The following is a 14,295-nucleotide window of genomic DNA, read 5'->3' as shown; positions in this document are numbered from 1 at the left end:
AGTAGACCTGGCCTACGGTGCAGCTTGTAGCTGCGGGGGCTGGAGTAGCGAGGACGGTCGCAAGGAGGGGGGGTGAGGAGGATGAGCTTCATCTTGAAGGGTGGTGGATCGTTGAGGATGGATTGGGATGTGGATTGGGATGTGAGTGTGATTGGGAGTTTTGCTGTTGAGCTGGGAATTTAGTTTCTGGCGGGTCTGGGAGAGTTTATATACATCTGGTCTGAGGGTCTTGGTGGTTTGATGTTGCGACGAAGCTTGAGGGCGGTGTCGCTTGTCTAGTTTTACAGCTGAACCTTCGGTTCACCGAACTCGGTGTTGACATATTGCGGTCAAGAACGGAACAGAATGTCGACGACAGTACGATTGTGGTGCGATTACGTTGTGTTGTTGTTACTGTTCGGCGGGTTGTGCTCAGCCTTTCAGCTCTCACTAGGTACTCCGGTCCTCCACAACTTCAGCCGAGTACCACATGAGATCCGACTGACTGTTCTGTGTCGCACAGCAACGGTCTGTTTGAGCCGAGGTCGGCGATGTAGCTACTGTGTAGATACCGCCATGGTCGGATGTCGCCGAGTTTAGAGCTAACTTGACAGATACCGGAAAGGTTTCTTTCAGCAACCGCTCTGGCGCATATACTCGTACATTAGAACGATAAGCAGAAGACATCTCGAGAGTCACGCGCCAATGAAATATTCACGGAATGAACCGAAATACTTCAAGACCTGGTGAGAGGGCTCGGATATCTATTTTCCACCAACTCCATAGCCAAGAAAGAGATCCAGAATCCACGTTGAGGAGCCCTCTGGCCACGTCGTACATCGCCTCGCACTCGCCTATGTTCTGGCACTTCTGGCCTATCAACCGAGCGCTCCACGCGGTTCATACCATGCTGATTGGAAACCATAGGCTTGAAAAGGGTCATACTAACCCCTCCTTCCCCAGCCTTTCCTGTATTCATTATCCGCCTCGTAAGCCCAATTAACCTGCTCTTTATACATGCGGTAAAGCTTCTTGATCTCACCGACCTTGTCCATTCTATCAATAATCTTGTTAGCGAGCTTCTGCCGCTTGCGCTGGCTCAATTTGTCTCGCTTTACGAGCTCCTCGGCGGTGCAGTGACCCTGGCTGACAAGGTAATCTATAACCCATGAGTTGAGGTGGTAGCGCCAGTGATACAACGTGTGGGCGACTTGGGCATTGGCTTTGCAGGTGGAACCCAGGGAAAAAGTCTTTGACTCGGGTGGTATCCGCTCGCCCTGTACGTTGTACGTAGGTTTCTCGCCGTTCAGCGCTTCTTCCGAGCCAGTAGATGAGACAGCAGAGGAGCCGGAATCGGAGTCAGAGTCAGAGTCAGAAGCATTAGCAGGAAGAGGCTCGAGGGTTTCCTTTTGGTAAGGCTTTCCGGTGAACGTTAAGGCGAACGTCGCTGGATGGCTCCTACGATTGCAAGCTTCGCAATGGGGCTCCGACAGTGCACGGGTCTGTGGGTCGATGTCCTCAACAACTATCTCTGGTCGCCCTTTGATTGCTTTCGTGAAATCGCTGGTCCAGGCCGACGAGTGGTACTTAGAGCCTGCGAGCCCAATGACCTCGTCGTCTAGTTTTTTGAAAGCTAAGTCGTAGATTTCATCCCCCGAGTTGAATGCGGGATTGATCTTCTTCTGCACCATCCAATCAATCGCGTACTTGAACAAGTCGCGAGGTTTTCTGTTAGCGAAGCTGCTGAATTGAAGTGGCAATGCGTGTTCTGCTGGCACGCCGATGGGTGCATCGTCATCATTAATGAACTCTTCGTCCTCATCATTGCCGTACAGGGCTTCTTGCGCGGTTGGGCCATATTCTTCCTCGTCGGATTCATCACTCTCGTGCTCTTCGCTCGAACTCTCGTCTGGCTCTTCAGGGATGATCTCAAGGTCCGAATCAGATTCAGAATCCAGAACGACCGGCTTCCTGCGCCCAGCTGACGACGATGGCGGATCGCTATTGACCGCGCGTTTTTTCTTCATAGCTTCTAGTGCCTTTTCCCTCGCGCTCTTGGCTTTGTTTTGTGTGCTGCCTAACCCGAGTGGAGAGGACTGCAGAAACGCCAGTTCTTCCTTCAGCTCGTCGACTTCTGCGTTTGAGTCTTCCTCTTGCTCCTCGGCATCACTTTCCCGTGGTGTAGAAGCACGCCGTTGGGCTCGGCGACCTTTCCGCTTTGCTCGGGAAGTTTCTTCCTCTGACGACTCGGCAACTGGCTTTCGTTTCCGCGTGAGCTTTTTCGGGGTCGCTACTACCTCGTCTTCACTATTGTTCTCGGATGAACCAGATGATCCAGGAGCTGGCTTCTTTGCGCGACGGCTCGCCTTCTTCGATCGCGATTTCTTTTCTGCTTCCGATTCTTCGCTGTAGTTTGCACGCTTTCGCTTATCTTTCCGTGGGACGACCGTGACCTTTCCTTCGCTCTCAGACTCCGATATTGTTAATGCTCCACGAGCAGTGCCACGCTTCTTGTCCTTTGGACGTACCTCCTCCTCTTCCTCCGAGAATTCTGGTGCCTTATTGAGCCTCCGCTTGTCCTTTCGTTGGACCACTGTGACTTCGCCTTCACTTTCTTCTTCCGACGTAGCCTTTGTTGACTTTCGAGCAGCGCGCCTGTTCTTGTGCTTGGGCCGAGCCTCCACCTCATCATCCGAAATGACTATCTTCTTCGCTTTCTTGCGGGTCTTTCTTGGGGAGGGCGCGACATCGTCCTCACCGTAACCTTTGCCGGCATCCGAGGAGCTGCCGGAGGAGATGAGCATCTCATTATCGGAACTGCCGAACATTCCACGCTTATTCTGACTGACGGGCATTCCGAGCTTCATGCCCCTCTCTGTTTCTCGCTCCAACCTTTGGCGCTTCGCGGGCCGGCTCGGTGAGGGTCCATCTTCGCTGTCGCTGCTGATGACAAACCTGGGTTTCGCGGGTCTCGGTGAAGCATTTGACGCAGGAGAAAAACTGAGCTTGGTCTGGCGCGGGCGCGCAAGCGATCGTTTGGGAGGCATCTTGTAGGATGCGCGAACCGGTCAACCAAGCGCGAGGCGCGTTGGTCGCGCGGATTGATGCGCCGTCGTTGGGGCTTCGTTTTGACCCAACTGCCGATATCCAAAGCCCAAAGATAGAGTAGTAAGTTTAGCAAAGACAGGAATATACCAAGTTGTTGAGTGAAAGTTTATCGCTAAAGGGCAGCGGGGTCCGCGCTGCTGGCGACATGGATTTAGCGGCGTTGGCGCGGCGCGAAAGCACGTGACATTGTCTTTGATCCAATAATAGATGGGTTCATCCCACAGGTCTTCTCCATTTGTGATTATAGCTGAGCGTAATTTTCTTGATGTTGCACATGGAGATGTATATATATGAGTTGCAGTCGCTCTATGTACGTGCAATCGCACTTGGACTGGACTCTCTCCGCTTCTTCATCTTCGCTGTATCGCCATCGAATGCATCCAGCCATGTTCCTTCCATCCCAACCGGTTCCCAAACCATCAGACCGTCAGTAAACTCTTCACAAAGTTTAGCTTCGCCAACCAGTTTGAAGCCGCTCTTCAAATATAGCTTTCTCCCCACGATACTGGCCTCCAATGTTAAAGGCAATTTGTCGTCCGCGGCCAATCTCTGTGAGTGCTGAACCAGCATGCTACCGACCCCACGGCGCTGGAACTTTGGCGAGACGCAAATGAGTCCCATATGCCAGCGAGGATCGAGTACATTAAAGGAATTCCATGGCTCCATCTTGATGTACTCTGCCAACCGCTTGGGATCTTCTGCGCGGTTCAGAAACTTGGAGTCATACCACATCTCCCACTCCAGAAGTTTTCTTTCGAATCCTATGATGTCTTCAGTCCATCGCTCAGAAGGAGGATACTGTAAACAGACTATTGAAAAGCGTATCTGTGCGCCATTTTTTGCTTGCTTCATCCGTCCCCTTTCGAATCAGGAACACGAAACCTGCGACCTCTGATTTACCACTCCAGTCACGATCGCCTTTTTCTGTCGCTACTACGTAGCCATGTTGCCCTAGACTGACAAAACGAGCGCGCAAATGTAATCTCTGATCTCTTCTATGGTCGCCCGGGTACTTGTCCCGTCCAGGATTTAACCAACCGAAGAATTCGTCCTTCTCTAATGCTTTATGGGTGATCTCGAAAATCTCGGGAAGGTCTTCCCTTGTTACAGGTCGCACGCGCATTATAAGAGGACTTCGTAGGAACAGAGCGATTCAATGCCGCTTGATATTGGGGTTAGGCAGCTACTTATCAATCCGTCGTGGTTGCCAAGGGCTATGACTGGTAGGGCGTAAAGACACTAGCAGCGAAGGAAGAAGGTGCATACACGTGAAGTCTGTAAGTATCCTACCCTGGTACCTGCTTCTCGAACACTATCTGCCACTTTGCAGTTGGCTGATAAAGGCGATATAGGTTGGTATTGATATTTTGAAAAGGAAGCAAGAAATTCGTTAGCTGCGCTCGGTATACACTGAACTAGCATCCTGTACGACAGGCGCAGAAATCCCCACCAGCGGGTTCAGCAAACTCAAAGTCGCTTCTCAAACCATTCGAAAACCTGCGTCACCGAGTCTTCAAGTGCTTTGCGTTCCGCTGGGTCCTCAGGGTTCCCTCTCACGCTGAAACCGTGCCTTCCAGGCGTGTACACCCTATGCTCCACCTCTGGTACGGGCTCACCCGCTTCTTTCCTCTTCTTAACGATCTCTTCGATTTGTCCCTTCTGCTTGAATGGGGTGACGATGTCCACCTCGCCCCATCCAATGCTCACTGGAACAGCCAGACCTTCAACATCCTCGGGAAGCACCACATTGGAAGGATGGAGTGCGACACCTGCATCAATAAGCGGCACCGTCTTCCCATCAGCACCTTGGATTGATTCACATGTCCGCCCAGCACGCAGAACAAACCTCCCTCCCCAGCACATGCCCACCATCCCCATCTTCTTGCCTTGCGCCTCCTCGGACTGCCTTAGCTTCCGCAGCCACTGCACACAGGCGTTGTGTGTCTTGTCCTTCCCATGCCTTCCTACCCACATCAAGTAGCTTGGCATGTTAGCCAGTAGTCCGCCGTACTTTGACAGAGCAGATTGGTTTGCAGCATCGGTAGGGATGAGGACATCGGCGAGGCTGAGTTTGACAGGATCACCTTCATATTGTCAGGGCTTGAACGCTTGATCGCTTGATACTATGTTCGACATCGTACCTTCAAAGAAGTCGGGCATGTAGACGAGGTACTCCCCGCTCTTCGCATAGGCGTCTGCGATAAGCTTGTTGTTTGGTAGGGTGTGGCTGAAAACATCCGAATAGATGACGATGATGGCGCGAGGGTTCGTTCTGTTGCCGATGATGTAGGTGTCCAGGCCATGGAGAGGCTCGATGGTGCCCTGTGGCAGCCCGGCATGAATCGTACCCTTCGAGCTGTCAGCGCCTTGCGGCAAGCGAGTTAGGGATTGAACTATGGAGACTTACACTGATGCACTCCTCGCACGCCGATTCCTTGCCCTCCTCCTTCTTACCAGTCCAAGGACAAGAACTCATTGTATCTCGTTGCGGAAAAAGGTACTACAACTTGGCTGGCTTGTCACAGTTCAAGGTTGATTGAGTGGAGCCAGTATGAGCTCATCGACATCGCTGGGGCATCCATCTTATACATGCCGAAGGTGTTCGCTCTAGACTCGTGCACGCCTCGCGCAATCCTCGCGGCCCCCCAAGACTCCGCCCTGCATCCCAACTGTCCACTCGACTACAGATATACAGGGTTTATACGGACCCGGTGGCGCCTAATCCTAATGCGGTTATGCGTGAAGCGAAACCTTTGCCCAATGCGGTTCTAATCGAAGCGAAACCATTGGTGCATCTCATTGAGCTTCTAGCAAAGTGAGTCGAACGCAGGGCGTAAGGGCACGACGGATCCAACACCGCGTGCCTACACCGCGTACTATGTACGTGCTAGTACTAGCGACACTCACGCATGAAGCGAAGCTGACACAACGACATGTAGCTTACCAAGAGGTCAGGTGGGAGAGTACGGTAAAACAAGGGCTGACAGCAAATCCTGGACGGTGTTCTCGCACGAGCAGACGATAGGCTAATATCCATCAAATCGTTAGAGGCCTGCAAGTCAGAGAGCACAGATTAGATATGGGAAAGGGTGGATAGCCTCTGCAACATGTTTCATAGTATCTCACTGAATGAGCAGTGCATGTATAGAGAATGTCACTACATATTGCTTATAGCACTCTTCCAAATTCTTCCAAGGGGGGACGGTGCAGCTGGTATGCCTAAGTAGGCAGAGGTCTAGCGACCGCAATGCAGATACACTACAATAGCCCGGCGATCTGTCCAACACATGAACCTCACTAGATGTTCAGAAAGTCAATGAAGTCGTAAAATCCACCTCATCTCACTTGAACTAATTATTTATGAGGAAGGTCTCTTATCTTCCGAAAAGCACCACTGGCCCTGCATCGAGATCAACAGCACCTGAACAGTCACGCCAACCCGCAGGGACGAACAGCTGCATCACCTGCCGTAGCCCCAGAGTTCGCTGTGGCAGGAATACCATTCAAAGTAAAAAACTCTAGACTGTAACTTACCAGTATCATGGTTCCATAGGTTGTATACCTGTAATTCTAGCATCATTCCTGAAGCGCCCCTTAAATCTCTGCAATAATTCACCCCGTCCAGAAATGGAGATGGAGAATGAAGCGAAGGACGCCACTGCGGTGCAAAGGGGGTATAGTATTAGCGGCAGCATAGTACCAGATCTATCATCTATCATGCTTTTTCGCTCTTTTTATGCTCAACGATGCTGAATGATTGCACGCGCCATATCTAGGCAGCGACTGCAGTCTCAGCGCTCGGCTGCGGCGCCTCCGCAGTCGCAGTCGCTGTTGGCGGTGCCGCGAGGCTTCCTTCCTCACCGCCCCACAGATATATCTCGCTCTCGCCGACAATCTTGCCGGCCTTCTCCCACCGTTCGGTTCGCTCCCTCCGACGGTCTTCGGCCAGCTTGGCAAGGGCGGGCCAGTATACGCTATGATCGTACTGGAAGTCGACCTCGCCGCCGGCGTTCTTCATGAGTTGAGAGGCGGGAATATGGTCGTTGAGGGGCTCGTTGTAGCGCATCTTGGTCTTTGTAACGGGATCGATGAAGGGGGAGAGGAGCTTGAGGAAGGCGGTGATGTACCAGGGCACTGGAGTCGATTAGCAAAACAACCAAAAGGGGAAGGATTAGAAGAGACTTACAGTGCGTAATCAAGGCCCTTCCCAGCCTCTCTGGGTAGTGGTTCTGCAGAATACTCAAAACTTGTCTTCCCGTCGCAATGCTAGGTTGGCTTCCAGCACTGCTGTTCCGGAAATCAATCAAAAGCGCCAACGTCTCCTGCCCCGGTGGTGCAATGTCCAGTGTCCGCTCGAGCATGTACACCAAGTGTTCGACCTGCTTGGGGCTATTTTTCGTGTTCTGCTTGTTTGGCAGAAGGTATAGGCACGGCCTGCCTTCGTTGTCGTAGCCTAGGGTCACTTGCTTGCCTGGAGGAACACAATAAGCATTTACAGATTCTGGTTGATGTTGGACAGAGGATGCAGCTCACCTGTTGCATTCTCCTCGGAGATGTATTCAGCAGTGAATTTATCTGTTCCATATTCCCTCCGCCAGATGACAGTATCTCGCAGACGCTGGGTTGCTTGCGGAAGGTTCCATTTCGTTGCGCGGAGGTATCGGAGGAGACATTCACGGGTGAGCCACATGCGCTCCGGATCTGAAAGTGCCTCCTCTTCTGCACCCTTGGCAGACGTCTTCGGGAGCGTGGTCCATGCCTTTACGGTCGTGAGGAGCTCGTCGTACTTTTTCTGCTGATCAGCGGTGAGGACGGGCGGCGCGGCGGGCTTCTTGCCCTCTGCTGGGTGCGGGAAAGGACCAATTGCAGACATGGTGTCAGCGAAGGTGATAGAAGACGAGCCAAATCTGTGAAGAAACGTTTCCCACGGAATATGGAGGATGCCAGAAAGGCTGCTCTTCTTTCGAGCTGCCGGACCCTGACCTCCTACGACATATATAAACGTACCAATGGCGTGGAGCGGTGTACGGCCGCTAATTAGCACCTTTGTGGCTAGCTTTGCGGGAACGTGGGGTGGGAATTGCGACGCGTCCGAACGCGTCTCAGAACTTTAGAGCGCGTGCGCATCATCACGTCCAGCCCACTTTCCCAAGGCATTGCCGGGGTTAAACAAGCAATCACTATCTCGGCTTCTTTGCTCTTCTCTAAAGCCATTCTTGAATTTGACCTCATCACCGAAGACCATGGACGACACGGCCGAGCTCACCGAACGCTTCGAGCGCTACTGCGACACAAAAGACAACGATGTCCCCTCCGAAGTACTCAACGAATTGCAGTCCATCCAGCGGATATTCTCCATATCGGCAGAAGAGCTGGACTTCAAATGGCAAGCATACAATATGAAGATGGGCGGCGAGGAAAACAAGCTCGATTTGAAGACAGCGAGAGACTTCAAGAAGAACCTCCAAGATGCATTGGAGAAAGAAAGCAGAGGGAAAGTGCAGCATAGGAATGATTCGAAAAGGGTTGCCCCGACACCGAGGGCGGCGAAGGGTGGGGATATGTACGATATGCTGGATGGCATGATTGCTACACCGCGAACAGGTGCTCTGGGAAGCGCAGCAAAGCGACGATCGAACTTCGACACACCCTCAAGCAAAGCACATAAGAACCATGAGATGAGCTCACCGGCTAGTGGACCGACACCCAGAGGCGAAGCCAGCAATGGACTTGCCTTTGACTTCTCTTCTCGCACCAACGCCGGCGACATTGCCGAACAATTAAACGGTCACATCCCCCTCTCTGAGCCCCCAGAAGAGCCTCCTTCAGAGACTCGCATCAAGCTCAAGGCCAACACCGATATGTCCAAGTTCTCCTACAAAACTATGGCCATGAAACTCTCCGAAGCCTCCGAAGTGCTTGACGACCGCATCGACGAGTTCCGTCAATTGCTCCAAGAACAACTCAGTCTCGAAGACAGCGCCTTCGGCAACCCCTCATACCAATCTCCAAACGAAGTCATAACAGTGGGACGTATATGCTGCGATACTAGCGAAGGCAAGCTCAATGCTGCGTCGATAGTGCTTGAGGGTTCGCGTCGATGGGGGTCTGGACGGAGGGTGCCCTTGACTCTGGACAAGCTAGCATCATATAACTTCTTTCCCGGACAGATCGTTGCGCTTCGAGGAATCAACGCCTCGGGCGAGAACTTTGTCGTCTCAGAAGTCCTTTCTTTTCCCCTCCTCACACAGCCTGCGTCTACCCCCGCAGAACTAGACAGCTACAACGCGCGGTACCTCGACACGCCGGAATCAGACCCGTCCTCCGTGCGTCCTCTGACCGTCTTTATAGCATCCGGACCCTACACGACCGACCAGAATCTCGACTTCGCGCCCCTACACACGTTCCTCGACAACGCCGTGGAAGCATGTGCCGACAGCGTCGTACTATTAGGTCCCTTCCTCGACGCAGAGCATCCTCTCATCCGCTCGGGAGACTTCGACATCCCGCCACATCTCACCTCCCCAGATCAAGCCACCATGACAGACCTCTTCCGCCACTTCATCTCCTCCGCCATCCAAACCTTTGCCCAGCGTCTCCCGACGTGCAACGTCATCTTAGTGCCTAGCTTGCGCGACGCACACCACCACCACGCAGCCTTCCCGCAAGACAAATTCACAAAGAAAGAATTAGGCTTTGGTGCCGCAGGGAAACAGGTTCAGTGCGTTACAAATCCCATGACGCTGAGTATGAACGAGTTCATCGTGGCTATGTCATCGCTGGATATCTTGCACATGCTGTCGCGCGAGGAAATTGCAGATGGGAAGGCGAGGACCGTCCATTTGTACGAGAGAGGCGCGAAGAACGTCCTCGAGCAGCGCAGCTTTCTGCCGCTGTTTCCGCCTACGGGGAGAGAGAAAATGTTCGCACCTGCGCCGGTCGAGGCTGAGGTGTTCAAGGAGGGTGCTGCGGATGGCGAGACTGGGGAAGAGCAAGGTCCTAGTCCCTTCTTGCCGCTGGGGACTATGGTGGATACGAGCTATCTCAAGCTCGGCGAGATGCTGAATGTGAGGCCGGATGTGTTGATCACGCCTAGCGTTTTGCAGGGGTTTGTCAAGGTATGGTTTACCCACCATCTATCGTGGTCTTGGCGACTGAACTAATTTTGTGTGTGTAGGTTGTAGAAAGCGTGCTGGTTATCAATCCCGGAACGTTGAGTAAGCGCCGGGCGGCAGGCACGTATGCAAGGTTAGTGGTACGGCCTGCAGACGTGAGTGATAAAGAGAGGGAGAGTGGAGCTGCTATGGCGCATAAGTTGTGGGAGCGGGCGAGGGTGGATATCGTGAAGATCTAAACATTGGGTAAAGGCTGAGATTAAGGCGTTCTGGTTGCGCGGTAAAGGGGAATGGTTGCATAGGCTCATCATGGTATATAGCATGTGTATAACTGACGACACACTTTCCAACATTGTTAAATCCCGAGGTTGCTGGCGTTAGGAGTGCAGCATGAGAAGGCGACCGATCGTTGGCTGTTCCCAGATGTAAGAGTGCCAGAGCTTGGACTGCTACATAAGTCTCCCGGTTGACTGGGTTGTTTCGAGTGGTCAACTGCGACAGATCTCGCTCCCCCATCGCTGACACAGATATCGATTGGTGATCTGAACGACTTATGTGGTGCGCTCGTGCGCCATGGTTGTGAATTCAGGAATTGGATTTGTTATCGAACCGAACCGACACCTCCCATCCCTGTCTAAAAGCAGGATAGGATAACCGAAAGAGCCCAGCAATGCATGCATGCCATATCCGTGTGAGACTCTCCTCACGCCAACGTATCCGTGTTCGTCACATTGTCATTGTGTATAACCGTCATGCCTTTTCCTCCGCTACTCCGACCGCCGATGCATGGTGAATTTATCGGTGCTGTTGGACGTTAGTTCCTCGTTTCTGATAGATTTACGTGTGCTAAAAGGTGTATGCATGCGAGATGCGGTAGGTGTGGCGGCGTGCGTAGTGGGTAGGGTGAGATTTCGTACCTTGACGAAACCAATGTCGGCGCTCTTCTCGCGGAAGCACTGACGGCAGATGTTAAGACCGTACTTGCGGATAAGACCAGCAGGGTGGGTGCAGACGCGGCTGTACACAATCCAGTTAGCACTCGTCCAATCCATTCGGGTACTCCATCTATGCCCCAGTCGAGGACCGTGTTGTCCTGTCCATCATTGTCCTCCGTCTCCACCATGATCGACCGGCGCGCACATATATAAAAGGTTCAGACGTACCACTCGCGGGAGCCCTTGCCGTAGGTGCGCGGGCGCGAGTACCAGACGGATTCGTGAGACATGTTGTGTGGTTGGGCGGTTCGAGGTGGAGCGGTCGCTGCTGCAGTGTGCGTTAGAGGTGACGTCCGTTGTATGCAATCCTGGTGGTTGCTTCAGGGTAGAAGGACGTACTGGTTAGGCGTTGTCGGTCTGCGTCGGGGCTGTCGTTCACGAATGTCGCGGCGTAGAATTGGAGTTGCGATTTTCGTCGCGCACACTGAGAATTCTTGGCAGTGCGTTAAGCGAGCGCTACGCCGATTCGGATTGCGCCCCACCCAGTCCTCGTCTACTTACTGCCTGTCGCCTCCCACCGAGAACACAGAACCGCCGACGATGCACATACAAATTCTACAGCGGCTGTCTCGAGTGATAATTCTTCTACAACACAACAATCATTCATAGACGACGATCTACGCGTTTAATTGCTTCATCTCGATCGGGACCAGATTTTGCGGCATCGGCACTGTGGAAGCGTCGGCTGGTATCTTCCTGTCTTCACAGGCGCTTAATAATGTCCTTCATATCGCCTTTTGAATTGTTTGTATGAATAATTGCACTTATGATTGTTCAAATCCGCTTCGGTAACATTTTCGTTTCCAACGTTGTCGAAACTGATGGGATATTATCTGGCTGTCTCAGGTCCAATGGGACAACGGCGACCGATCTGTATGTATGGCGCGACGAAAGGACATGTGTTTGATCGATCTCTATTGACGAATGAGGACATGAAGATTCGGCTCAAATTGAAGAGAAACCTTGAAGGCAATGAGGAGTTCCAAATATCTACAATTGAAGAAGTAACAGGACCATGCACGCCATTTGCAACGAACCCAAGAATTAACAAACTCCCTTGCTCATCCAAGCCATCAATATCATCGTCAATACTGTCAAGCATACATACATCTTCACTCCACCAACTCCCCACTCATCCTCGCGAACGCCCTCTTCCTCTTCGTCGGCGCAGCCAACAGCGCACTCTTGCCTCCAAGGTCCGAGTAGCACTGTACATTCGTCGGCTGCTTCGTGCTCCGCGCGCTATAGCTCCACCTTCCACTCCCCACATCGCCAACCCTCGTCATTGCCAGCCTTGTCGCATTGTTGTTCAGCGCCAAAGTCATAACCTTGTTGTCGCCGTTGGCAACGTTCGAGTGGCAAGTTACACCAATGGTGCCCGACTGCCGGGATTCCCACGTGTAGGTATCGAGGATTACGATATCAGCAGCAGTGGCGGAGACGCGCACGGTGACTTGCGCTTTGGAGACGATGGAGCTGTTGGACTTGAGGCTGACGGCGCATTCGAATTTGAGGTTGGTAGCTGTGGTGAGCTTGGGAGCGACAAAGGTGGCGGTTTGGGCGGCGGGATTCTGGATGGTAGCTGAAGCGCCCGTCGATGGCTCGATCTGTGTCCAGTTGAAGTTGAGCGCGCTATTCGAGATGTCGGTGTTGTTGTTCTGAACAATGAGCTGGACGGTGGCCCCGCTGCGTTGATCTGCAGTAAAGGGAGCGATGGTGGCCGTGGGCGCAGCGACGGGTCCGCTTGGATCATTCGGGCTGCAGGTCTTTGATGGTGCTGGTGGGCTCGGGCCAGGGAATGGAGAAAGAGGTCCGAATTGCTCACCTTCAAAGAAGTCTCCTTGCACGAGACCACGCATGTCCGAGAATCTGTTTGGTGGTGGCTCTGCTCCAGGGACATTGATTTCGGGCTGGATCCATTCGGTCACGGGCGTGACATATTGTCCGGCCTGAAGTCCGTCCTTGGTCTCGACGACAGGGTTGTTTGTCTTGATAACGTATTCGCGAGTGTATGGGGTAGAAGCTGCGACACGGGCTTCCCACTTGCATCGGACGTCGCCGGCTCTGGGCGTGGCAGAGCCTACCTGGCGAAGGCTTTCGTCACCTGTGCATGGATCGACCTCAATGGCATAGACCTGGACGGAGGCGCCGCTGCAGCTGGAGAGATAGCCAATGAACTAGTACAGAGTCAGTCGAAACATTATCCAAAGGTCGAACAACTTACCCGAGTATCAGCAACCTCAACGTTGGCATCAGGATCAGTGACTCCAATGATTGCATCTTCAATGAAAATGTAGTTGGGTACTGTGTTAGAAGCAGAAGTCGTGACCTGCACGTTGGTGGCCGATGCCTCGAACACGAGAAGCTCTCCGCCCTTAGGGATAGCCGTGTATGTAATGAAGTCTCCCACTAAGAAAGGAACCATAGATAGAGGATCAGAAGCGGCGAAATTGGTTGATCCAGCGGGACGATTTGACGATGGGCACTTCTCATCGTTGGCTGACCGCGGGAAGCACATGGGAAACCCGGAGAATGCTTGGATGCTTGGGTTCTCATCGTCTACTGGGAAGAAGGGTGCGAGATCCGAAGCCTTTCCGAATACACCGCTCGGGTCGTTCAGCCGCAGCTTGGTACCGAGGCCGCGAAGCTTGAAGGAACCGTCCGCAACATCGATGGAATCAATGTAGCCTACGCCCGATCGCACGTCGAATCCACCGCTGACAATGATTTGTGCAGCTGTTGGCTGCGAGCCTATGACATTGCCAAAGATGGTGACTTCGTAACCACCAACGCCGGCCTCGCAGAGCTTGCGAAATGGGGTCCAGATAGTTGGGAACTGTACAAGTAGGTTCTTCGGTACCTTGATGTTCCATTCGTCTACTGTTATTGTGCCTCCGGAATTGAAGTCGGTGGAATCCACAGAGCAGCTGAACTTGTCAGTGCTGGAAACTATACGAACACATGGGGTCCTTACCTGCCGAATGCACCTACTACACTTAGCGGCGATATGTTTGGGATGGGAGTAGCAGCAAGAGCGCCAACAGCGAGCGCTAGGAGTGACGAAACCGATGTGAGGCGAGTCATGATGAAGATGGCTG

General features: G+C 52.8%; 7 protein-coding genes across 7 annotated transcripts; 1 reads left to right on the top strand and 6 right to left on the bottom strand.

The window, feature by feature from the left end:
• Positions 1 to 923: 923 nt before the first annotated feature.
• On the bottom strand, positions 924 to 3,026 carry N0V89_004723 (uncharacterized protein; the record flags this gene model as incomplete). The annotated part of the gene is made up of 1 exon (XM_056213505.1): positions 924 to 3,026. The coding sequence occupies one exon, from the start codon at positions 3,024 to 3,026 to the stop codon at positions 924 to 926; it is 2,103 nt and encodes a 700-aa protein (XP_056073813.1).
• Positions 3,027 to 3,393: 367 nt separating this feature from the next.
• On the bottom strand, positions 3,394 to 4,210 carry N0V89_004722 (uncharacterized protein; the record flags this gene model as incomplete). The annotated part of the gene is made up of 2 exons (XM_056213504.1): positions 3,394 to 3,848; positions 3,898 to 4,210. The coding sequence occupies 2 exons, from the start codon at positions 4,208 to 4,210 to the stop codon at positions 3,394 to 3,396; spliced, it is 768 nt and encodes a 255-aa protein (XP_056073812.1).
• Positions 4,211 to 4,554: 344 nt separating this feature from the next.
• N0V89_004721 (uncharacterized protein) lies at positions 4,555 to 5,563 on the bottom strand (the record flags this gene model as incomplete). The annotated part of the gene is made up of 3 exons (XM_056213503.1): positions 4,555 to 5,171; positions 5,229 to 5,436; positions 5,495 to 5,563. 3 exons carry the CDS (start codon positions 5,561 to 5,563, stop codon positions 4,555 to 4,557), a joined length of 894 nt encoding a protein of 297 aa, XP_056073811.1.
• Positions 5,564 to 6,859: 1,296 nt separating this feature from the next.
• PDR16 (Phosphatidylinositol transfer protein (PITP)) lies at positions 6,860 to 7,960 on the bottom strand (the record flags this gene model as incomplete). Its single annotated transcript, XM_056213502.1, has 3 exons — positions 6,860 to 7,221; positions 7,274 to 7,558; positions 7,621 to 7,960. 3 exons carry the CDS (start codon positions 7,958 to 7,960, stop codon positions 6,860 to 6,862), a joined length of 987 nt encoding a protein of 328 aa, XP_056073810.1.
• A 370-nt stretch (positions 7,961 to 8,330) lies between these two features.
• POL12 (DNA-directed DNA polymerase alpha subunit pol12) lies at positions 8,331 to 10,441 on the top strand (the record flags this gene model as incomplete). Its single annotated transcript, XM_056213501.1, has 2 exons — positions 8,331 to 10,205; positions 10,265 to 10,441. The coding sequence occupies 2 exons, from the start codon at positions 8,331 to 8,333 to the stop codon at positions 10,439 to 10,441; spliced, it is 2,052 nt and encodes a 683-aa protein (XP_056073809.1).
• Positions 10,442 to 11,039: 598 nt separating this feature from the next.
• RPS29 (40S ribosomal protein S29) lies at positions 11,040 to 11,427 on the bottom strand (the record flags this gene model as incomplete). The annotated part of the gene is made up of 3 exons (XM_056213500.1): positions 11,040 to 11,048; positions 11,120 to 11,219; positions 11,366 to 11,427. The coding sequence occupies 3 exons, from the start codon at positions 11,425 to 11,427 to the stop codon at positions 11,040 to 11,042; spliced, it is 171 nt and encodes a 56-aa protein (XP_056073808.1).
• Positions 11,428 to 12,309: 882 nt separating this feature from the next.
• N0V89_004717 (uncharacterized protein) lies at positions 12,310 to 14,281 on the bottom strand (the record flags this gene model as incomplete). Its single annotated transcript, XM_056213499.1, has 3 exons — positions 12,310 to 13,374; positions 13,422 to 14,124; positions 14,172 to 14,281. 3 exons carry the CDS (start codon positions 14,279 to 14,281, stop codon positions 12,310 to 12,312), a joined length of 1,878 nt encoding a protein of 625 aa, XP_056073807.1.
• Between the last annotated feature and the right edge of the window lie 14 nt (positions 14,282 to 14,295).

Source organism: Didymosphaeria variabile (assembly GCF_027946475.1).
Source record: "Didymosphaeria variabile strain IMI 356815 chromosome Unknown scaffold_3, whole genome shotgun sequence".
NCBI lineage: Eukaryota > Fungi > Ascomycota > Dothideomycetes > Pleosporales > Didymosphaeriaceae > Didymosphaeria > Didymosphaeria variabile.
Note: the sequence above shows the minus strand (reverse complement) of the source record. Positions and strands in the feature narration are given on the sequence as shown.